Genomic DNA, 23,210 nt, shown 5'->3' on the forward strand with positions numbered 1-23,210 from the left:
CTCCGTCCCTCCGGGCCCCTCCTCCTCCGTCCCTCCGGGCCCCTCTTCCTCCGTCCCTCTTCCTCCGTCCCTCTTCCTCCGTCCCTCTTCCTCCGTCCCTCTTCCTCCGTCCCTCTTCCTCCGTCCCTCTTCCTCCTCCGTCTCACCTCCGTCCTCCTCCTCCGTCCCCCTCCTCCTCCGTCCCATGTCCAGTCCACGTGCGCTGGTGATGGTAAGCTCTTGTCTCCTCTCTTGTCTCCTCTCGGTCAGGGGAGAACATGGGCTTCTGGGAGGCCTGTGAGGACCTGAAATATGGAGACCAGTCCAAGGTGAAGGAGAAAGCGGAGGAGATCTACAAGTGAGTGATGTCAGCGCAGAGGGTCCATCCCCGTGTGTCAGGTATGAGGAGCGCACAAGGCATGACTGAGGTCCAGCACTCCTAACAGGAGGCTCCTGGACCAGCTGTCACAGTGTATCAAGTGAGAGACCTCAATGGAGAAACACTGATACAGTGTAACAAACCCTCAGCTGTCAGCAGCTACTGGGTCTGGAGCACAAATCCTCACATTTACTGTCAGCAAGCGGAGATCTTACAATGGAGGAAGAGCAACAATGGAGGTCTCTGCAGGTTATTCCTCCCCCCGGCCTCCCCTCTCGCCCTCTGCCGGTTATTCCTCCCCCCGGCCTCCCCACTCGCCCTCTGCCGGTTATTCCTCCCCCCGGCCTCCCCTCTCGCCCTCTGCCGGTTATTCCTCCCCCCGGCCTCCCCTCTCGCCCTCTGCAGGTTATCCCCCCCCCCCCCGGCCTCACCTCTCGCCCTCTGCAGGTTATTCCTCCCACCGGCCTCACCTCTCGCCCTCTGCAGGTTATTCCTCCCCTCTCGCCCTCTGCAGGTTATTCCTCGCCCCCGGTGCCAGACGCTGGATTAATATTGATGGGAAGACGATGGACATCACCGTGAAGGGACTGAAGCACCCGCACCGCTACGTGCTGGACGCCGCTCAGACGCACATCTACATGCTGATGAAAAAGGTCTGCGGAGGCTGCTCCACCCCCACGCTGCTCCGCCCCCTCATCCACTGTCCGCTCCGCCCCTGCTCTGCTCCGCCCCCTCATCCACTGTCCGCTCCGCCCCCTCATCCACTGTCCGCTCCGCCCCCTGCTCTGCTCCGCCCCCTCATCCACTGTCCGCTCCGCCCCCTGCTCTGCTCCGCCTCCTCGCTGCTCCACCCCCCATCCACTGTCCCTATGACTCGCTGCTCCCCTCCACCCCCACGCTGCTCCGCCCCCTCATCCACTGTCCGCTCCACCCCCCATCCACTGTCCCTGTGACACGCTGCTCCCCTCCACCCCCACGCTGCTCCGCCCCCTCATCCACTGTCCGCTCTGCCCCCTGCTCTGCTCCGCCTCCTCGCTGCTCCACCCCCCCATCCATTGTCCCTGTGACGCGCTGCTCCCCTCCACCCCCACGCTGCTCCGTCCGCTCCGCCTCCTGCTCTGCTCCGCCTCCTTGCTGCTCCACCCCCCCATCCACTGTCCCTATGACTCGCTGCTCCCCTCCACCCCCACGCTGCTCCGCCCCCTCATCCACTGTCCGCTCCACCCCCCCATCCACTGTCCCTGTGACGCGCTGCTCCCCTCCACCCCCACGCTGCTCCGCCCCCTGCTCTGCTCCGCCTCCTCGCTGCTCCACCCCCCCATCCACTGTCCCTATGACTCGCTGCTCCCCTCCACCCCCACGCTGCTCCGCCCCCTCATCCACTGTCCGCTCCACCCCCCATCCACTGTCCCTGTGACGCGCTGCTCCCCTCCACCCCCACGCTGCTCCGCCCCCTCATCCACTGTCCGCTCCGCCCCTGCTCTGCTCCGCCTCCTCGCTGCTCCACCCCCCCATCCACTGTCCGTGACTCGCTGTTCCCCTCCACCCCCACGCTGCTCCGCCCCCTCATCCACTGTCCGCTTCACCCCCTCATCCACTGTCCCTGTGACGCGCTGCTCCCCTCCACCCCCACGCTGCTCCACCCCCCCATCCACTGTCCGCTCCGCCCCCTGCTCTGCTCCGCCTTCTCGCTGCTCCAACCCCCATCCACTGTCCCTGTGACGCGCTGCTCCCCTCCACCCCCACGCTGCTCCGCCCCCTCATCCACTGTCCGCTCCGCCTCCTGCTCTGCTCCGCCTCCTCGCTGCTCCACCCCCCCATCCACTGTCCCCGCGACGCGCTGCTCCCCTCCACCCCCTGCTCTGCTCTGCCGCTGCCATGTCTCCTTCCTCTCAGTAGGACTCATACGCCCGCTACCTGAAGTCGCCCATCTACAAGGAGATCCTGAGCAAAGCTGTGGAACCGCAGGAGACCACCAAGAAGAGGCAAGTGCAGGGGGCCACCGGATAACAGGGGGCAGTTGTCGGGGGGCAGCAGATAACTGGATGCGGATGACAAGGGGCAGCGGATAACTGGGTGCGGATGACAAGGGGCAGCGGATAACTGGGTGCGGATGACAAGGGGCGGCGGATAACTGGGTGCGGATGACAAGGGGCGGCGGATAACTGGGTGCGGATGACAAGGAGCAGCGGATAACTGGGTGCGGATGACAAGGGGCAGCGGATAACTGGGTGCGGATGACAAGGGGCAGCGGATGACAAGGGGCAGCGGATAACTGGGTGCGGATGACAAGGGGCGGCGGATAACTGGGTGCGGATGACAAGGGGCGGCGGATAACTGGGTGCGGATGACAAGGGGTGGCGGATAACTGGGTGCGGATGACAAGGGGCGGCGGATAACTGGGTGCGGATGACAAGGGGCGGCGGATAACTGGGTGCGGATGACAAGGGGCGGCGGATAACTGGGTGCGGATGACAAGGGGCGGCGGATAACTGGGTGCGGATGACAAGGGGCAGCGGATAACTGGGTGCGGATGACAAGGGGCAGCGGATAACTGGGTGCGGATGACAAGGGGCAGCGGATAACTGGGTGCGGATGACAAGGGGCAGCGGATAACTGGGTGCGGATGACAAGGGGCAGCGGATAACTGGGTGCGGATGACAAGGGGCAGCGGATAACTGGGTGCGGATGACGGGGGGCAGCGGATAACTGGGTGCGGATGACGGGGGGCAGCGGATAACTGGGTGCGGATGACAAGGGGCAGCGGATAACTGGGTGCGGATGACAAGGGGCAGCGGATAACTGGGTGCGGATGACGGGGGGCAGCAGATAACTGGGTGCGGATGACAAGGAGCAGCAGATAACTGGGTGCGGATGACAAGGAGCAGCGGATAACTGTGTGCAGATGACGGGGGGGTCCTCTTCTCTGGGGGGGTCCTTGGCTCTGCGCTCTTGGGGGGGGGCTTTGCACTCTGGGAGGAGTCCTGCGCTCTGCACTCTGGGGTGGTCCTTGGCTCTGCGCTCTTGGTGGGGTCCTCAGCCTCTGTGGGGGTCCTGCGCTCTGTTGGGGTCCTCTGCTCTGGGGGGGGTCCTTGGCTCTGCGCTCTTGGGGGGGGGGGCTTTGCTCTCTGGGGGGAGTCCTGCGCTCTGCTCTCTGGGGGATCCTGCGCTCTGGGGGGTCCTCGGCTCTGGGGGGGTCCTGCGCTCTGGGGGGTCCTCGGCTCTGCGCTCCCTATTGAGGATCCACTGGACAGAAGATACTGGATGTGGACGCAGCTATAGATGTGCTGGACAATACTGCCCCCCCGTGGTGATAATTGTGTAGTACAAGCCATTCCCTGGCTCAGCAAACCCCAACCTGTGCTTCCCCACCTGTTGCAAGACTACAACTCCCAGCATGCCCTGCCAGCCGCAGCTCTGTCTCCATCTATTACTTGTGAGCCTGATGCAGGAGTCTGATAGTGGGACACTACACAGTGTGTCCGCAGCTCTGGAGGTGACTGGAGGATGAGACAGGACGCAGTGGTGATGTCGGTGGTCCCGCTCTGGTCTTCTCTGGATTTTATCTTTAGGTGAAGGGTCCTCAGATAAATATTACACCCCTCTCCATTCGGTGTAGGTGGGAAAACTTAAAAAATCAGCCGCGTGTCCAATACTTATTTTCCCCACGGTATCTCCCCTATAACCAGTGCCGTCACCGCTGTCTCTTCTCCGCAGTAACTTCCCGTTGATGAGACGCCATCGCAGGTCCAGTCCCAGCCCGGTGATCCTGCGGCAGCTGGAGGAGGAGGCGAAGGCTAAGGAGGCGGCCAACACCGTGGACATCACCCAGGTCATGAGCAAGCTGGACCGCCGCAACCAGCCCCAGCAACCGCCGCCGCCACCTGCCAAGCCAACCTAGCCGGGCCCCGACTGCTCCGGGCCCCCAACTGCTCCGGGGCCTGCAGGCCATAGTCCTAGCGGCAGCTCCCTCCTCAGCCACTAGATGTCCCCCCCCGTTCTGTAGTGCGGTGATGGTAGTGATTACGGGGCTGCGGATAGTCACGGGGCCGCAGCTTCCTAGTCCAACTTAGCAGCGACTGCACGATCTGTATCCGCAGCACCTCCGCCTCATGTCAGTGAATGGCAGCACGGGGGTGTATACACATCATACTTCTCACAGCTGCCAGTGTGTTACAGTGTGTCAGTACAGCAATTAGCATTCACTGACAGGCAGAGATCTGATAGCAAGGAGGAGGAGGAGGTTATAGATAGTCACCTCCTGGGGATGGTGAGGAGTGATGAGAGGAGGAGGAGGTTATAGATCGTCTCCTCCTGGGGATGGTGAGGAGTGATGGGAGGAGGAGGAGGTTATAGATCGTCACCTCCTGGGATGGTGAGGAGTGATGGGAGGAGGAGGAGGTTATAGATCATCTCCTCCTGTGATGGTGAGGAGTGATGGGAGGAGGAGGTTATTGATCGTCTCGTGATGGGAGGAGGAGGAGGTTATAGATCATCTCCTCCTGTGATGGTGAGGAGTGATGGGAGGAGGAGGTTATTGATCGTCTCGTGATGGGAGGAGGAGGAGGTTATAGATCGTCACCTCCTGGGGATGGTGAGGAGTGATGAGAGGAGGAGGAGGTTATAGATCGTCACCTCCTGGGGAGGGTGAGGAGTGATGAGAGGAGGAGGAGGTTATAGATCGTCTCCTCCTGGGGATGGTGAGGAGTGATGGGAGGAGGAGGAGGTTATAGATAGTCACCTCCTGGGGAGGGTGAGGAGTGATGAGAGGAGGAGGAGGTTATAGATCGTCACCTCCTGGGGATGGTGAGGAGTGATGAGAGGAGGAGGAGGTTATAGATCGTCTCCTCCTGGGGATGGTGAGGAGTGATGGGAGGAGGAGGAGGTTATAGATAGTCACCTCCTGGGGAGGGTGAGGAGTGATGAGAGGAGGAGGAGGTTATAGATCGTCACCTCCTGGGGATGGTGAGGAGTGATGAGAGGAGGAGGAGGTTATAGATCGTCTCCTCCTGGGGATGGTGAGGAGTGATGGGAGGAGGAGGAGGTTATAGATCGTCACCTCCTGGGGATGGTGAGGAGTGATAGGAGGAGGAGGTTATAGATAGTCACCTCCTGGGGAGGGTGAGGAGTGATGAGAGGAGGAGGAGGTTATAGATCGTCACCTCCTGGGGATGGTGAGGAGTGATGAGAGGAGGAGGAGGTTATAGATCGTCTCCTCCTGGGGATGGTGAGGAGTGATGGGAGGAGGAGGAGGTTATAGATCGTCACCTCCTGGGGATGGTGAGGAGTGATAGGAGGAGGAGGTTATAGATCGTCACCTCCTGGGGATGGTGAGGAGTGATGAGAGGAGGAGGAGGTTATAGATCGTCACCTCCTGGGGAGGGTGAGGAGTGATGAGAGGAGGAGGAGGTTATAGATCGTCTCCTCCTGGGGATGGTGAGGAGTGATGGGAGGAGGAGGAGGTTATAGATAGTCACCTCCTGGGGAGGGTGAGGAGTGATGAGAGGAGGAGGAGGTTATAGATCGTCACCTCCTGGGGATGGTGAGGAGTGATGAGAGGAGGAGGAGGTTATAGATCGTCTCCTCCTGGGGATGGTGAGGAGTGATGGGAGGAGGAGGAGGTTATAGATAGTCACCTCCTGGGGAGGGTGAGGAGTGATGAGAGGAGGAGGAGGTTATAGATCGTCACCTCCTGGGGATGGTGAGGAGTGATGAGAGGAGGAGGAGGTTATAGATCGTCTCCTCCTGGGGATGGTGAGGAGTGATGGGAGGAGGAGGTTATAGAAAGTCTCCTCCTGGGATGGTGAGGAGTGATGGGAGGAGGAGGAGGTTATAGATCGTCACCTCCTGGGATGGTGAGGACTGATGAGAGGAGGAGGAGGTTATAGATCGTCACCTCCTGGGGATGGTGAGGAGTGATGGGAGGAGGAGGTTATAGATCGTTTCCTCCTGGGGATGGTGAGGAGTGATGGGAGGAGGAGGTTATAGAAAGTCTCCTCCTGGGATGGTGAGGAGTGATGGGAGGAGGAGGAGGTTATAGATAGTCACCTCCTGGGGATGGTGAGGAGTGATGGGAGGAGGAGGTTATAGATAGTCACCTCCTGGGGATGGTGAGGAGTGATGGGAGGAGGAGGGGGTTATAGATCGTCACCTCCTGGGGATGGTGAGGAGTGATGGGAGGAGGAAGTTATAGATCGTCTCCTCCTGGGGATGGTGAGGAGTGATGAGAGGAGGAGGAGGTTATAGATCGTCACCTCCTGGGGATGGTGAGGAGTGATGGGAGGAGGAGGAGGTTATAGATCATCTCCTCCTGGGGATGGTGAGGAGGAGGTTATAGATCGTCACCTCCTGGGGATGGTGAGGACTGATGAGAGGAGGAGGAGGTTATAGATCGTCTCCTCCTGGGGATGGTGAGGAGTGATGGGAGGAGGAGGAGGTTATAGATCGTCACCTCCTGGGGAGGGTGAGGAGTGATGAGAGGAGGAGGAGGTTATAGATCGTCACCTCCTGGGGATGGTGAGGAGTGATGAGAGGAGGAGGAGGTTATAGATAGTCACCTCCTGGGGATGGTGAGGAGTGATGGGAGGAGGAGGAGGTTATAGATAGTCACCTCCTGGGGATGGTGAGAAGTGATGGGAGGAGGAGGAGGTTATAGATCGTCTCCTCCTGGGATGGTGAGGAGTGATGGGAGGAGGAGGAGGTTATAGATAGTCACCTCCTGGGTTTGGTGAGAAGTGATGGGAGGAGGAGGAGGTTATAGATCGTCTCCTCCTGGGATGGTGAGGAGTGATGGGAGGAGGAGGAGGTTATAGATCGTCACCTCCTGGGGATGGTGAGGAGTGATGGGAGGAGGAGGTTATAGATAGTCACCTCCTGGGGATGGTGAGGAGTGATGAGAGGAGGAGGAGGTTATAGATCGTCTCCTCCTGGGGATGGTGAGGAGTGATGAGAGGAGGAGGAGGTTATAGATAGTCACCTCCTGGGGATGGTGAGGAGTGATGGGAGGAGGAGGAGGTTATAGATAGTCACCTCCTGGGGATGGTGAGGAGTGATGGGAGGAGGAGGAGGTTATAGATCATCTCCTCCTGGGATGGTGAGGAGTGATGGGAGGAGGAGGAGGTTATAGATCGTCACCTCCTGGGATGGTGAGGAGTGATGGGAGGAGGAGGAGGTTATAGATAGTCACCTCCTGGGGATGGTGAGGAGTGATGGGAGGAGGAGGAGGTTATAGATAGTCACCTCCTGGGGATGGTGAGGAGTGATGGGAGGAGGAGGAGGTTATAGATCATCTCCTCCTGGGGATGGTGAGGAGTGATGGAAGGAGGAGGAGGTTATAGATCGTCACCTCCTGGGATGGTGAGGAGTGATGGGAGGAGGAGGAGGTTATAGATCGTCACCTCCTGGGGATGGTGAGGAGTGATGAGAGGAGGAGGAGGTTATAGATCGTCACCTCCTGGGGATGGTGAGGACTGATGAGAGGAGGAGGAGGTTATAGATCGTCACCTCCTGGGGATGGTGAGGAGTGATGGGAGGAGGAGGTTATAGATCGTTTCCTCCTGGGGATGGTGAGGAGTGATGGGAGGAGGAGGTTATAGAAAGTCTCCTCCTGGGATGGTGAGGAGTGATGGGAGGAGGAGGAGGTTATAGATCGTCACCTCCTGGGATGGTGAGGACTGATGAGAGGAGGAGGAGGTTATAGATCGTCACCTCCTGGGGATGGTGAGGAGTGATGGGAGGAGGAGGTTATAGATCGTTTCCTCCTGGGGATGGTGAGGAGTGATGGGAGGAGGAGGTTATAGAAAGTCTCCTCCTGGGATGGTGAGGAGTGATGGGAGGAGGAGGAGGTTATAGATAGTCACCTCCTGGGGATGGTGAGGAGTGATGGGAGGAGGAGGTTATAGATAGTCACCTCCTGGGGATGGTGAGGAGTGATGGGAGGAGGAGGGGGTTATAGATCGTCACCTCCTGGGGATGGTGAGGAGTGATGGGAGGAGGAAGTTATAGATCGTCTCCTCCTGGGGATGGTGAGGAGTGATGAGAGGAGGAGGAGGTTATAGATCGTCTCCTCCTGGGGATGGTGAGGAGTGATGGGAGGAGGAGGAGGTTATAGATCGTCTCCTCCTGGGATGGTGAGGAGTGAAGGGAGGAGGAGGAGGTTATAGATCGTCACCTCCTGGGGATGGTGAGGAGTGATGAGAGGAGGAGGAGGTTATAGATCGTCACCTCCTGGGATGGTGAGGAGTGATGGGAGGAGGAGAAGGTTATAGATCGTCTCCTCCTGGGGATGGTGAGGAGTGATGGGAGGAGGAGGAGGTTATAGATCGTCACCTCCTGGGGATGGTGAGGAGTGATGAGAGGAGGAGGAGGTTATAGATCGTCACCTCCTGGGGATGGTGAGGAGTGATGGGAGGAGGAGGAGGTTATAGATCGTCTCCTCCTGGGGATGGTGAGGAGTGATGGGAGGAGGAGGTTATAGATCGTCGCCTCCTGGGATGGTGAGGAGTGATGGGAGGAGGAGGTTATAGATAGTCACCTCCTGGGGATGGTGAGGAGTGATGGGAGGAGGAGGAGGTTATAGATAGTCACCTCCTGGGGATGGTGAGGAGTGATGGGAGGAGGAGGAGGTTATAGATCGTCTCCTCCTGGGATGGTGAGGAGTGATGGGAGGAGGAGGAGGTTATAGATCATCTCCTCCTGGGGATGGTGAGGAGTGATGGGAGGAGGAGGAAGTTATAGATCGTCTCCTCCTGGGATGGTGAGGAGTGATGGGAGGAGGAGGAGGTTATAGATCATCTCCTCCTAGGATGGTGAGGAGTGATGGGAGGAGGAGGAGGTTATAGATAGTCACCTCCTGGGGATGGTGAGGAGTGATGAGAGGAGGAGGAGGTTATAGATCGTCACCTCCTGGGGATGGTGAGGAGTGATGGGAGGAGGAGGAGGTTATAGATCGTCTCCTCCTGGGGATGGTGAGGAGTGATGGGAGGAGGAGGTTATAGATAGTCACCTCCTGGGGATGGTGAGGAGTGATGGGAGGAGGAGGAGGTTATAGATCGTCACCTCCTGGGGATGGTGAGGAGTGATGGGAGGAGGAGGAGGTTATAGATCGTCTCCTCCTGGGGATGGTGAGGAGTGATGGGAGGAGGAGGAGGTTATAGATCGTCGCCTCCTGGGATGGTGAGGAGTGATGGGAGGAAGAGGAGGTTATAGATCATCTCCTCCTGGGGATGGTGAGGAGTGATGGGAGGAGGAGGAGGTTATAGATAGTCACCTCCTGGGGATGGTGAGGAGTGATGGGAGGAGGAGGAGGTTATAGATCGTCTCCTCCTGGGATGGTGAGGAGTGATGGGAGGAGGAGGAGGTTATAGATCATCTCCTCCTGGGGATGGTGAGGAGTGATGGGAGGAGGAGGAAGTTATAGATCGTCTCCTCCTGGGATGGTGAGGAGTGATGGGAGGAGGAGGAGGTTATAGATCGTCTCCTCCTGGGATGGTGAGGAGTGATGGGAGGAGGAGGAGGTTATAGATCATCTCCTCCTGGGATGGTGAGGAGTGATGGGAGGAGGATGAGGTTATAGATAGTCACCTCCTGGGGATGGTGAGGAGTGATGAGAGGAGGAGGAGGTTATAGATCATCTCCTCCTGGGATGGTGAGGAGTGATGGGAGGAGGAGGAGGTTATAGATCATCTCCTCCTGGGGATGGTGAGGAGTGATGGGAGGAGGAGGAAGTTATAGATCGTCTCCTCCTGGGATGGTGAGGAGTGATGGGATGAGGAGGAGGTTATAGATCGTCTCCTCCTGGGATGGTGAGGAGTGATGGGAGGAGGAGGAGGTTATAGATCATCTCCTCCTGGGATGGTGAGGAGTGATGGGAGGAGGATGAGGTTATAGATAGTCACCTCCTGGGGATGGTGAGGAGTGATGAGAGGAGGAGGAGGTTATAGATCATCTCCTCCTGGGATGGTGAGGAGTGATGGGAGGAGGAGGAGGTTATAGATCATCTCCTCCTGGGGATGGTGAGGAGTGATGGGAGGAGGAGGAGGTTATAGATCGTCTCCTCCTGGGATGGTGAGGAGTTATGGGAGGAGGAGGAGGTTATAGATCGTCTCCTCCTGGGGATGGTGAGGAGTGATGGGAGGAGGAGGAGGTTATAGATCGTCTCCTGGGATGGTGAGGAGTGATGGGAGGAGGAGGAGGTTATAGATCGTCACCTCCTGGGTATGGTGAGGAGTGATGGGAGGAGAAGGAGGTTATAGATAGATAGTCTCCTCCTGGGGATGGTGAGGAGTGATGGGAGGAGGAGGAGGTTATAGATCGTCACCTCCTGGGGATGGTGAGGAGTGATGGGAGGAGGAGGAGGAGGTTATAGATAGTCACCTCCTGGGGATGGTGAGGAGTGATGGGAGGAGGAGGTTATAGATAGTCACCTCCTGGGGATGGTGAGGAGTGATGGGAGGAGGAGGTTATAGATCGTCTCCTCCTGGGATGGTGAGGAGTGATGGGAGGAGGAGGAGGTTATAGATGGTCTCGTGATGGGAGGAGGAGGACCCCGGTGACTGATCCTCAGCTCTTTTCACTTTTTCTCTGTCACTTTCTGTCGTCTTAATAAATGTTCCATTTCCTCTTCTTCGTCTCCATCTTCATCTTCTTCGTCTCCATCTTCATCTTCTTCGTCTCCATCTTCATCCATCTTCATCTTCTTCGTCTCCTCCCCGGGCTCCAGGAGAAATCTTGGTGATTGCCTTTGGCAGTAGCTTTGGCTCTTCCGCTGTAGGGACACTACTATTCCCAGCATTCCCGTAGGTTAGATGTTGCCTCCTTTTTGCTGCTCACTATGGTCGCAGTACCAGCTCGCGGCCACTGGGTGGTGGTGTAGTACCGTGTATGGAGGAAGTATCTGCCACCTGCAGGCCGTCAGTGAGCACTGCACACAGTGTAGTTAAAGGGCCATACGCATGGTTTTCCTGGCGTTCTGGTTCTCGGAGGCCAGTCCTCCCCCAGACCATGTCTCCATGTCGCTCACACATACCATGTCGTAGTCCTTCTGGTAACTTCCCTCTGATCTCTCCCACAGCTGTGCCATTACACCGCCCCGATTCCACACCTGACTGTCTACAGCGGTACCTGTGTCCCCTCCTCCCCCACCAGCCCGTTCCTGTCCTGCCAGCCTAGACTCGGGGTCTCCACCCCGTCCCCCGGACACATCGCATTGCCACACTGCACCGCCTGCCCGTCTCCTATCAGCGTAGCGATAGACAGCACGCCTGGCGTGGAGAGGAGGTGGGAGACCGCGGGGGTCTGCGAGTCTGACAGCAGCCACTTTGCCTCCCCCACCGACAACAGCGAGGTGTCCTTTGGATCGGAGTCCAGCGGGAACCACCTGTCCGTCCCGGCGGAGATCAAGATGGCGGCTCCGAAATCCAAGGTGGCCTTGTCCTTCAGCAAGCTCCTGAAGCGCGGGTGCTCCAGCTCGCCCGTCTTTGCCACGCTCTCCCCGAAGTGCCCGGCGGTGAATCACGGCAAAGTGCAGCCCCTGAACGAGCTGGAGCAGCAGCTTCACACGTCCCGGAGGGTGACCAAGTAAGTGACATGTGGGCGGGGCCCCGGATTAGTGCATCACTGCCCTCAGCTCCTCCCACATGTACAGCGCCGGCACATGGTGATTGTTGTTCTTCCTGCATCCATCATGGCGCATGTCCTGCAGCTTTCATCTGCTCTGTGGTCACGTGATGGCGGCATCCTGCTTCCCCTGAATGATCTTAGCGGCACCTCCTGAATGGTCAAAGCTGCCCCCCCCCCACCCGGCGGTCGAAACTGCCCCCCCTCCTCCCCTGGTGGTCGAAGCTGCTTCCCCTGAATGGTCTTAGCGGCACCTCTTGAATGGTCGAAGATGCTTCCCCTCCCTCGGCGGTCAAAGCTGCTTCCCTTCCCCCCTCCCCTGGTGGTCGAAGCTGCTTCCCCTGAATGATCTTAGCGGCACCTCCTGAATGGTCGAAGCTGCTCCCCCCCCCCCCCCCCCCGGCGGTCGAAGCTGCTCCCACCCCCCCCCCCCGGTGGTCGAAGCTGCTCCCCCCCCCCTTCCCCCGGTGGTTGAAGCTGCTTCCCCCTCCCCACCCGGCGGTCGAAGCTGCTCCCCCCCCCCTCTCCTGGTGGTCGAAGCTGCTTCCCCTGAATGATCTTAGCGGCACCTCCTAAATGGTCGAAGCTGCTTTCCCCCCCTCCCCACCTCCTGGTGGTCGAAGCTGCTCCCCCCCCACCTCCTGGTGGTCGAAGCTGCTCCCCCCCCCACCTCCTGGTGGTCGAAGCTGCTCCCCCCCTGAATGGTCGAAGCTGCTCTGCCCCCCTAGTGGTCGAAGCTGCTTCCCCTGAATGATCTTAGCGGCACCTCCTGAATGGTCGAAGATGCTTCCCCTCCCCCGGCGGTCAAAGCTGCTTCCCTTCCCCCCTCCCCCGGCGGTCAAAGCTGCTTCCAAACCCCCCCCCCCTCCCTGGCGGTCGAAGATGCTTCCTTTCCCCCCTCCCCCCAGTGGTTGAAGCTGCTTCCCCCTCCCCCCCTGGCGGTCGGAGCGTCTCCCCTTGGTGGTCAAAGCTGCTTCCCCTGGTGGTCTTAGCGGCACCTCCTGAATGGTTGGTGCAGGGACTGGCACGCCTGCTGCTCTCTGCATGACGTCACTCTTCTGTTTGTTTCGCTCCATCAGCGGCCATCTTTACTGCCTGTGCCCATTGGCCACTCACCCACGTTCTGCATGAAGCATGATCATGGCGGCCACATCCACCTCCTGCACATTAACCATCGCGCTGCATGAATCCATCGTAGGAGGGTGAGCGGAGAAGTGCGGGACCCCCCCAGTGCAGCCCCCGCATCCCCCTGAGGAGAGGATGTAGAATCAGTGTCAGAAAGGTGAGGAAGCAGTGTGGAAGGGTAAAGCATAGGGGGTGATAAGTCCGTCTCCTCCCTTATAGACACCACTGGTGGGGGGCTGGTGTCCCACATCAGACATGTGCAGACCCCACAGGCAGCCATACACCAGGGTGGGCCTCGCAGTGCAGCCATACACCAGGACGCATACCGTACAATGTAGCCCCCTCGAAGGAAGCAAAACAATTTGATATATACAATTACATAGAATTAACAGGAATAACGAAAGAGAAGTACTAAACCTGAAGACACAGAAATGGCTCAGAGCTTAGTGGAGGGGAACGCTTCGATTAGGACAATGGAAACTCTCAAAGTAAAATTGTTCTTTTTGGGTCCAAAGGCCGCAGACAGTTAATCAGACGACCCCCAAACTCTGCATTCAAGCCACAGTACACCCTGCAGACAGTGAAGCATGGTGGAAGCATCATGATATAGGCTTGTTTCTCTAACTATGGTGCCGGACTTATTTACCGCATACCAGGGATCATGGACCAGTTTGGATATATTAAAGTACTTGAAGAGGATGTGCCCTGGAAATGGGTGTTTCACCAAGACAACAGCCCTAAACACACCAGTAAAGCCAGTAAATGAGCAAAATCTTGGTTCTAGTCCAACAAAATTAAGGTTATGGAGTGGCCAGCCCAATCCCCGGACCTTAATCGGATAGATCACTTGTGGGGTGACATCAAAAATGCCGTTTCTGAGGCAAAGCCAACAAATGCCAAAAAACTGTGGGATGTAGTGAAAGCATCCTGGGCTGGAATAACAGGGACCAGAAGTTGGTTGACTCTATGCAACATAGATGTGACGCAGCTCTAAAAAACTGTGAGTAGCAACTAAATATTAGGTTAGTGAACAATGACAGAAACCAAAACTCCAGATTTTTCTTAGATGAAGGTTACGCCCACACACCTCCCCTTGATGAGCTCATGTGGGGGCTGGTTGTGGGATGTGCTAGATCTGTTAGAACTTTATGAGATCCCCCAACTTTCAGGACATCTTCGCCTCTGAAGGTCCTATGCGATAGATATTGTCTTCATGTTTCTTATCAAGATTTTATCTGCCTATAGAGATGAAACATGGCATGGATAGCATCATCCATTGGATAGATATTAAGTTGAGAGGGGTTAGAATGGCCTTATGGTGAGAAGACTGAACGCGTCATGTTTGTCCCTTCCCTACGACCTCAAGATATATCTCCCATACATCAATATTGATCACTGACCACTCTCTCCAAAAGGTCTCAGAGCTGTGCTTTGATCAGAGGCAGCGTATGCCTTTCCCCACCTCAGCATAAATGAATCTGTCTCATTGTCTTTTTGCCAGAATAGAGCTTTAGGGTAATTACCTGGCAACTGCAGGAGGCCGTTACTTCAATGGAGGTCGAAGTGTTCTTTCTCACTTTCCCAGTTATAATTATTTTATCTGTTCCCTCTCTCTAGAGAAGACTTTAAAGGTACCAACCTCACAGGACCCCTCAGGGACCTTCTCTGGGTCAGTAACTGGTCCTGTTATCCTGCTGGATGATGAGGGTCCAGAAGGAAGTGCGTTACCTGCGTTCTGAGCACTCTGACTGCAGCTATGCTGACTTACGCACCTCCGATGTGTGTTTGGCCTCATAGGTATTGGCAATCTTGGCGGCCTCCTTCGGCTCCCGGTCCATCATGAACTGTCGCACCTCCACAGGGCAAAGATGAAGAAAAAGGTCCTTCACCATAAGGTTCCTTGAAGGTGGTATCCCCCACATCACTTTAGCTGTCATGAGGTCCTCTTCGGAGGGCCAGGAACTCTTTCCAGAACACCTCCGGAGTCAGCTGGTACTTCTTTATCAGGGCCTACTTGATGGCCTCATAGTTTCCATCCTGATCTCCGGGTAGAGAGGCAAACACCTCCACAGCTTTGCCTCGAAGCCCTGGGGTTAAATATCCGGCCCCCTGGTCCTCAGGCATCTGGTACTGTCTGCAGGCCTTTTCAAAACCCCGCAGAAATATGTCCAAGTCCCCATCCACGACAGAAAAATGCTCAGGACGGGGTGTAAAGGTGGAGACTTTACTGGACTCAGTGGGGTGGATGTCTCCTGCTGGAGTTGGGCTAACGCAAGCTGGTACTCTCGCTTGGCCTGGGCCTGTCGCTCTCGTGCTGCAGCTTCTCGCTTGGCCTGGGCCTGTCGCTCTCGTGCTGCAGCTTCTCGCTTGGCCTGGGCCTGTCTCTCTCGTGCTGCAGCTTCTCGCTTGGCCTGGGCCCGTCTCTCTCGTGCTGCAGCTTCTCGCTTGGCCTGGGCCTGTCGCTCTCGTGCTGCAGCTTCTCGCTTGGCCTGGGCCTGTCGCTCTCGTGCTGCAGCTTCTCGCTTGGCCTGGGCCTGTCGCTCTCGTGCTGCAGCTTCTCGCTTGGCCTGGGCCTGCTGCTCTCGTGCTGCAGCTTCTCGCTTGGCCTGGGCCTGCTGCTCTCGTGCTGCAGCTTCTCGCTTGGCCTGGGCCTGCTGCTCTCGTGCTGCAGCATCTCGCTTGGCCTGGGCCTGCTGCTCTCCTGCTGCAGCTTCTCGCTTGGCCCTGGGCCTGCTGCTCTCGTGCTGCAGCTTCTCGCTTGGCCCTGGGCCTGTCGCTCTCGTGCTGCAGCTTCTTGCTTGTTGTGGGCCTGGTGCTCTCGTGCTGCAGCTTCTCGCTTGGCCTGGGCCTGCTGCTCTCGTGCTGTAGCTTCTCGCTTGGCCTGGGCCTGTTGCTCTCGTGCTGCAGCTTCTCGCTTGGCCTGGGCCTGTTGCTCTCGTGCTGCAGCTTCTCATTTGGCCTGGGCCTGTTGCTCGGCAGCCTCTCACTCAGCCTGTCGCTCTCATGCTGCAGCTTCTCACTTGGCCTGGGCCTGTTGTTCGGCAGCCTCTCGCTTGGCCTGGGCCTGTTGCTTGGCAGCCTCTCGCTTGGCCTGGGCTTGTTGTTCGGCAGCCTCTCGCTTGGCCTGGGCCTGTTGCTCTGCAGCCTCTCACTCTGCCTGTCGCTCTCGTGCTACAGCTTCTCGCTTGGCCTGGGCCTGCTGCTCTCGTGCTGCAGCTTCTCGCTTGGCCTGGTCCTGCTGCTCTCGTGCTGCAGCTTCTCGCTTGGCCTGGGCCTGCTGCTCTCGTGCTGCAGCATCTCGCTTGGCCTGGGCCTGCTGCTTTCGTGCTGCAGCTTCTCGCTTGGCCTGGGCCTGTCGCTCTCGTGCTGCAGCTTCTCTCTTGGCCTGGGTCTGCTGCTTGGCAGCCTCTCACTTGGCCTGGGCCTGTTGCTCTGCAGCCTCTCACTCAGTCTGTTGCTCTCGTGCTGCAGCATCTCTCTTGGCCTGGGCCTGCTGCTCTCGTGCTGCAGCTTCTCGCTTGGCCTGGGCCTGCTGCTCTCGTGCTGCAGCTTCTCGCTTGGCCTGGGCCTGCTGCTCTCGTGCTGCAGCTTCTTTCTTGGCCTGGGCCTGCTGCTCTCGTGCTGCTGCTTCTCGCTTGGCCTGGGCCTGCTGCTCTCGTGCTGCAGCTTCTCGCTTGGCCTGGGCCTGCTGCTCTCGTGCTGCAGCTTCTCGCTTGGCCTGGGCCTGCTGCTCTCGTGCTGCAGCTTCTCGCTTGGCCTGGGCCTGCTGCTCTCGTGCTGCAGCTTCTCGCTTGGCCTGGGCCTGTCGATCTCGTGCTGCAGCTTCTTGCTTGGCCTGGGCCTGCTGCTCTCGTGCTGCAGCTTCTCACTTGGCCTGGGCCTGTCGCTCTCGTGCTGCAGCATCTCACTTGGCCGGGGCCTGCTGCTCTCGTGCTGCAGCTTCTCGCTTGGCCTGGGCCTGTCTCTCGGCAGCCTGTCACTCAGTCTGTCGCGCTCATGCTGCAGCTTCTCGCTTGGCCGCCTCTCGCTTGGCCTGGGCCTGTTGCTCTGCAGCCTCTCACTCTGCCTGTCGCTCTCGTGCTGCAGCTTCTCGCTTGGCCCTGGGCCTGCTGCTCTCGTACTGCAGCTTCTCGCTTAGCCTGGGCCTGTCGCTCTCGTGCTGCAGCTTCTCGCTTGGCCTGGGCCTGTCGCTCTCATGCTGCAGCTTCTCGCTTGGCCTGGGCCTGTCGCTCTCATGCTGCAGCTTCTCGCTTGGCCTGGGCCTGTCGCTTTCGTGCTGCAGCTTCTCGCTTGGCAGCCTCTCGCTTGGCCTGGGCCTGTTGCTCAGCAGCCTCTCACTCAGCCTGTCGCTCTCGTGCTGCAGCTTCTCGCTTGGCCTGGGCTTGCTGCTCTCGTGCTGCAGCTTCTCGCTTGGCCTGGGCCTGCTGCTCTCGTGCTGCAGCTTCTCGCTTGGCCTGGGCCTGCTGCTCTCATGCTGCAGCTTCTTGCATGGCCTGGGCCTGCTGCTCTCGTGCTGCAGCTTCTCGCTTGGCCTGGGCCTGTTGCTCGCAGCATCTCACTCAGCCTGCCACTCACGTGCTGCGGTTTCTCGCTTGTTGTGGGCCTGCTGATCAGCAGCCTCTCGCTTGGCCTGGGCCTGCTGCTCTCGTGCTGCAGCTTCTCGCTTGGCCTGGGCCTGCTGCTCTCGTGCTGCAGCTTCTCGCTTGGTCTGGGCCTGCTGCTCTCATGCTGCAGCTTCTCGCTTGGCCTGGGCCTGCTGCTCTCATGCTGCAGCTTCTCGCTTGGCCTGGACCTGCTGCTCTCGTGCTGCAGCTTCTCGCTTGGCCTGGGCCTGCTGCAGCTTCTCGCTTGGCCTGGGCCTGTCGCTCTCGTGCTGCAGCTTCTCGCTTGGCCTGGGCCTGCTGCTCTCATGCTGCAGCTTCTCGCTTGGCCTGGGCCTGCTGCTCTCGTGCTGCAGCTTCTCGCTTGGCCTGGGCCTGCTGCTCTTGTGCTGCAGCTTCTCGCTTGGCCTGGGCCTGCTGATCCCACCGCTGCCACCAGTTTGTCAATGATTACATCGGAAGATCATGCAGATCCCACCGCTGCCTCCAATCGTCAGGACAATTACGCAATTGACTGACGAGTGATGGACGAGGCCGCGGCTGCTTCCATTACCAAGCCGGTTAAAGGATAATAAAAGAAAAGTACTAAACCTGATGTTGCAGGAATGGCTCTTATCTTTATGGAGGGGAGCGCTGTGATTTGGAAAATGGACACTCTCACAGCGAACTATGTCTTCCAGAATGAAGAATGACAGACACCAAAACTCTGCTTATTATTAGCTCAAGGTTACGCCCACATACATCCCCTTGATGAGCTCATATAGGGACTGGTTGTGGGATGTGCTCAGCCCTTCAGAAGTTTATGACATCCTCAACTTCAGGATATTTTCGCCCTTGGAGGTCCCAGGCGGTAGATATTGTCATGTTTCTTACCATGATTTTATCTGTTTATAGAGATGAAACATGGCATGGATAGCATAATCCATTGGAGTGTTATTAAGTTGGAGGTGTAAGGCCAGCTTTGCGGTGAAGTGAGTTCAAACCCTAATATTCAGCACTGGCTCCAAAAGTTCTCATAGCTTCTCAGGATTGGCCCTGCAGTGCAGCCCCCCCGCTAGCAGCCATACACCAGGGTGGGCCCCGCAGTGCAGTCATACAACAGGGTCGGCCCCACAGTGCAACACCTTCAGGCAGCCGTACACCAGGATGGGCCCCGCAGCTGTACACCAAGACGTCTCCTGCAGTGTAGCCCCCCACAGTGCAGCCCCTTGCAGGCAGCCGTATACCAGGGTGGGCCCCACAGTACAGACGTATAACATGGTAGGCCCCCCCAGTGTAGCCCCTGCAGTCTACCGTACACCCAGGTGTGCCCCGCAGTGCAGCCCCTCGCAGGCAGCCGTATACCACGGTGGGCCCCCCAGTGTAGCCCCCGCAGTCAGCCATACAGCAGGCCGGCACTGATTTCTCCTCTGTCCCCGGTTGCAGCTTCTTCCAGATTAAGGTGGACATCCCCGCGGAGAGCCGGATCTGCCCCGTGGACTCGGAGGAGGAGGAGGACGGCCAGCTGGCGTGTAAGGACTCCATCCAGGAGGTGATCTGCCCCTGGGAGAACATCATAGAAGAGGGGAAGGCGGGATAAGCGGCGCCGCTGCCGCTGCAGCCCCCGGACTATAAAGTGCATTAGGATCCGCAACCAATCCACCGATCGCCTTCACCATTGACCAGCTCACTGCCAGCCGGGGCGGACGGCTCCCCGATCACACAAGCACAGCAGTACTAGCCAAAAACCCCCACCTTACACCCGACACAGAGCGCGGCTGCTGCTCTGGTGGTGACTGGAGTCTGGCAATACTACCTGTACACTCCGTCACTGTCCGGACAACACCGGGGGCAGAGACATCAAGACCCCCCAGTAATTACAGGTCACCCCTCATCATCTACCTCCTGTATGGTAGCCCGGGACCCCCGACGTGAGTATAGCCGGGGGGCAATGTACCCACAATGCAGCTCTACCCCACCCTGGTCCTGAGTAGCACCAAGTCCTATACCCCAGTCACCTCCAGAGCTGCACTCACTATTCTGCTGTTACATCGTGTCTTATCCTCTAGTCACCTCCAGAGCTGCAGTCACTATTCTGCTGTTACATCGTGTCTTATCCTCCAGTCACCTCCAGAGCTGCACTCACTATCCTGCTGTTACATCATGTCTTATCCTCCAGTCACCTCCAGAGCTGCAGTCACTATTCTGCTGTTACATCGTCTTATCCTCCAGTCACCTCCAGAGCTGCACTCACTATCCTGCTGTTACATCATGTCTTATCCTCCAGTCACCTCCAGAGCTGCAGTCACTATTCTGCTGTTACATCGTGTCTTATCCTCCAGTCACCTCCAGAGCTGCACTCACTATCCTGCTGTTACATCGTGTCTTATCCTCCAGTCACCTCCAGAGCTGCAGTCACTATTCTGCTGTTACATTGTGTCTTATCCTCCAGTCACCTCCAGAGCTGCAGCCACTATTCTGCTGTGACATCGTGTCATATCCTCCAGTCCTCTCCAGAGCTGCAGTGACTATTCTGCTGTTACATCATGTCTTATCCTCCAGTCACCTCCAGAGCTGCACTCACTATTCTGCTGTTACATCGTGTCTTATCCTCCAGTCACCTCCAGAGCTGCAGTCACTATTCTGCTGTTACATCGTGTCTTATCCTCCAGTCACCTCCAGAGCTGCACTCACTATTCTGCTGTTACATCGTGTCTTATCCTCCAGTCACCTCCAGAGCTGCACTCACTATCCTGCTGTTACATCGTGTCTTATCCTTCAGTCACCTCCAGAGCTGCAGTCTCTATTCTGCTGTTACATTGTGTCTTATCCTCCAGTCACCTCCAGAGCTGCAGTCACTAGTCTGCTGTGACACCGTGTCATATCCTCCAGTCACCTCCAGAGCTGCACTCACTATTCGGCTGTTACATCGTGTCTTATCCTCCAGTCACCTCCAGAGCTGCAGTCACTATTCTGCTGTTACATCGTGTCTTATCCTCCAGTCACCTCCAGAGCTGCACTCACTATTCGGCTGTTACATCGTGTCTTATCCTCCAGTCACCTCCAGAGCTGCAGTCACTATTCTGCTGTTACATCGTGTCTTATCCTCCAGCCACCTCCAGAGCTGCAGTCACTATTCTGCTGTTACATCCTGTCTTATCCTCCAGTCACCTCCAGAGCTGCACTCACTATTCTGCTGTTACATCGTGTCTTATCCTCCAGTCACCTCCAGAGCTGCACTCACTATTTGGCTGTTACATCGTGTCTTATCCTCCAGTCACCTCCAGAGCTGCACTCACTATTCTGCTGTTACATTGTGTCTTATCCTCCAGTCACCTCCAGAGCTGAACTCACTATTCTGCTGTTACATCGTGTCTTATTCTCCAGTCACCTCCAGAGCTGCAGTCACTATTCTGCTGTTACATCATGTCTTATCCTCCAGTCACCTCCAGAGCTGCAGTCACTATTCTGCTGTTACATCATGTCTTATCCTCCAGTCACCTCCAGAGCTGCAGTCACTATTCTGCTGTTACATTGTGTCTTATCCTCCAGTCACCTCCAGAGCTGCAGTCACTATTCTGCTGTTACATCGTGTCTTATCCTCCAGCCACCTCCAGAGCTGCACTCACTATTCTGCTGTTAGATCGTGTCTTATCCTCCAGTCACCTCCAGAGCTGCAGTCACTATTCTGCTGTTACATCGTGTCTTATCCTCCAGTCACCTCCAGAGCTGCAGTCACTATTCTGCTGTTACATTGTGTCTTATCCTCCAGTCACCTCCAGAGCTGCAGTCACTATTCTGCTGTTACATCGTGTCTTATCCTCCAGCCACCTCCAGAGCTGCACTCACTATTCTGCTGTTACATCGTGTCTTATCCTCCAGTCACCTCCAGAGCTGCAGTCACTATTCTGCTGTTACATCGTGTCTTATCCTCCAGTCACCTCCAGAGCTGCGCTCACTGTTCTGGGTGTTATGGGGTGGCTCAGGATCAGGGTGATATGAGGCCGGTTCCCGTTGGTGCAGTCTGAGCTGGATTCTATACGACAGATGAAGGTTTTTTATGAAGTTGCAAAATTACGGATTTCTCCAAGAAAAAGTTTCTATTTGTAAACAAAGTTCCAGGGTAGGTATAGAGGTGGGGGACAGTATAGAGGCGGGGGACAGTATAGAGGCGGGGGACAGTATAGAGGCGTGGGACAGTATAGAGGTGGGGGACAGTATAGAGGCGCAGTACAGGTGGGGGACAGTATAGAGGCGCAGTAAAGGTGGGGGACAGTATAGAGGCGCAGTACAGGTGGGGGACAGTATAGAGGCGCAGTACAGGTGGGGGACAGTATAGAGGCGCAGTAAAGGTGGGGGACAGTATAGAGGTGGGGGACAGTATAGAGGCGCAGTACAGGCGGGGGACAGTATAGAGGTGGGGGACAGTATAGAGGTGCAGTAAAGGTGGGGGACAGTATAGAGGTGCAGTACAGGTGGGGGACAGTATAGAGGCGCAGTACAGGTGGGGGACAGTATAGAGGCGCAGTACAGGTGGGGGACAGTATAGAGGCGCAGTACAGGTGGGGGACAGTATAGAGGCGCAGTAAAAGTGGGGGACAGTATAGAGGCGCAATACAGGTGGGGGACAGTATAGAGGCGCAGTACAGGCGGGGGACAGTATAGAGGTGGGGTACAGTATAGAGGCGCAGTACAGGTGGGGGACAGTATAGAGGCGCAGTAAAGGTGGGGGACAGTATAGAGGTGCAGTACAGGTGGGGGACAGTATAGAGGCGCAGTAAAGGTGGGGGACAGTATAGAGGCGCAGTACAGGTGGGGTACAGTATAGAGGCACAGTACAGTTGGGGGACAGTATAGAGGCGCAGTACAGGTGGGGGACAGTATAGAGGTGGGGGACAGTATAGAGGCACAGTACAGGTGGGGTACAGTATAGAGGCACAGTAAAGGTGGGGGACAGTATAGAGGCGCAGTACAGGTGGGGTACAGTATAGAGGCACAGTACAGGTGGGGGACAGTATAGAGGCGCAGTACAGGTGGGGGACAGTATAGAGGCGCAGTACAGGTGGGGGACAGTATAGAGGCGCAGTACAGGTGGGGGACAGTATAGAGGCGCAGTACAGGTGGGGGACAGTATAGAGGTGGGGGACAGTATAGAGGCGTGGGACAGTATAGAGGTGGGGGACAGTATAGAGGCGCAGTACAGGTGGGGGACAGTATAGAGGCGCAGTAAAGGTGGGGGACAGTATAGAGGCGCAGTACAGGTGGGGGACAGTATAGAGGCGCAGTAAAGGTGGGGGACAGTATAGAGGCGCAGTACAGGTGGGGGACAGTATAGAGGCGCAGTACAGGTGGGGGACAGTATAGAGGCGCAGTACAGGTGGGGTACAGTATAGAGGCACAGTACAGTTGGGGGACAGTATAGAGGCGCAGTACAGGTGGGGGACAGTATAGAGGTGGGGGACAGTATAGAGGCACAGTACAGGTGGGGTACAGTATAGAGGCACAGTAAAGGTGGGGGACAGTATAGAGGC

General features: G+C 57.2%; 1 protein-coding gene across 1 annotated transcript in view; it reads left to right on the top strand.

The window, feature by feature from the left end:
• Positions 1-20,017, top strand: part of RGS9 (regulator of G protein signaling 9) — an 89,563-nt gene extending 69,546 nt beyond the window's left edge. The window contains exons 14-19 of the mRNA XM_073660352.1: positions 250-337; positions 873-1,011; positions 2,258-2,343; positions 4,076-4,190; positions 11,430-11,935; positions 19,126-20,017. Of these exons, the coding sequence (XP_073516453.1) occupies positions 250-337; positions 873-1,011; positions 2,258-2,343; positions 4,076-4,190; positions 11,430-11,935; positions 19,126-19,279 (1,088 nt within the window). The 3' untranslated portion in view covers positions 19,280-20,017. The remainder of the gene's footprint in view (positions 1-249; positions 338-872; positions 1,012-2,257; positions 2,344-4,075; positions 4,191-11,429; positions 11,936-19,125) is intronic.
• Positions 20,018-23,210: the final 3,193 nt, after the last annotated feature.

The sequence above is a fragment of the Phyllobates terribilis genome, unplaced genomic scaffold (genome assembly GCF_046119375.1).
Source record: "Phyllobates terribilis strain yellow unplaced genomic scaffold, ASM4611937v1 Scaffold_25__1_contigs__length_18738178, whole genome shotgun sequence".
Lineage (NCBI taxonomy): Eukaryota > Metazoa > Chordata > Amphibia > Anura > Dendrobatidae > Phyllobates > Phyllobates terribilis.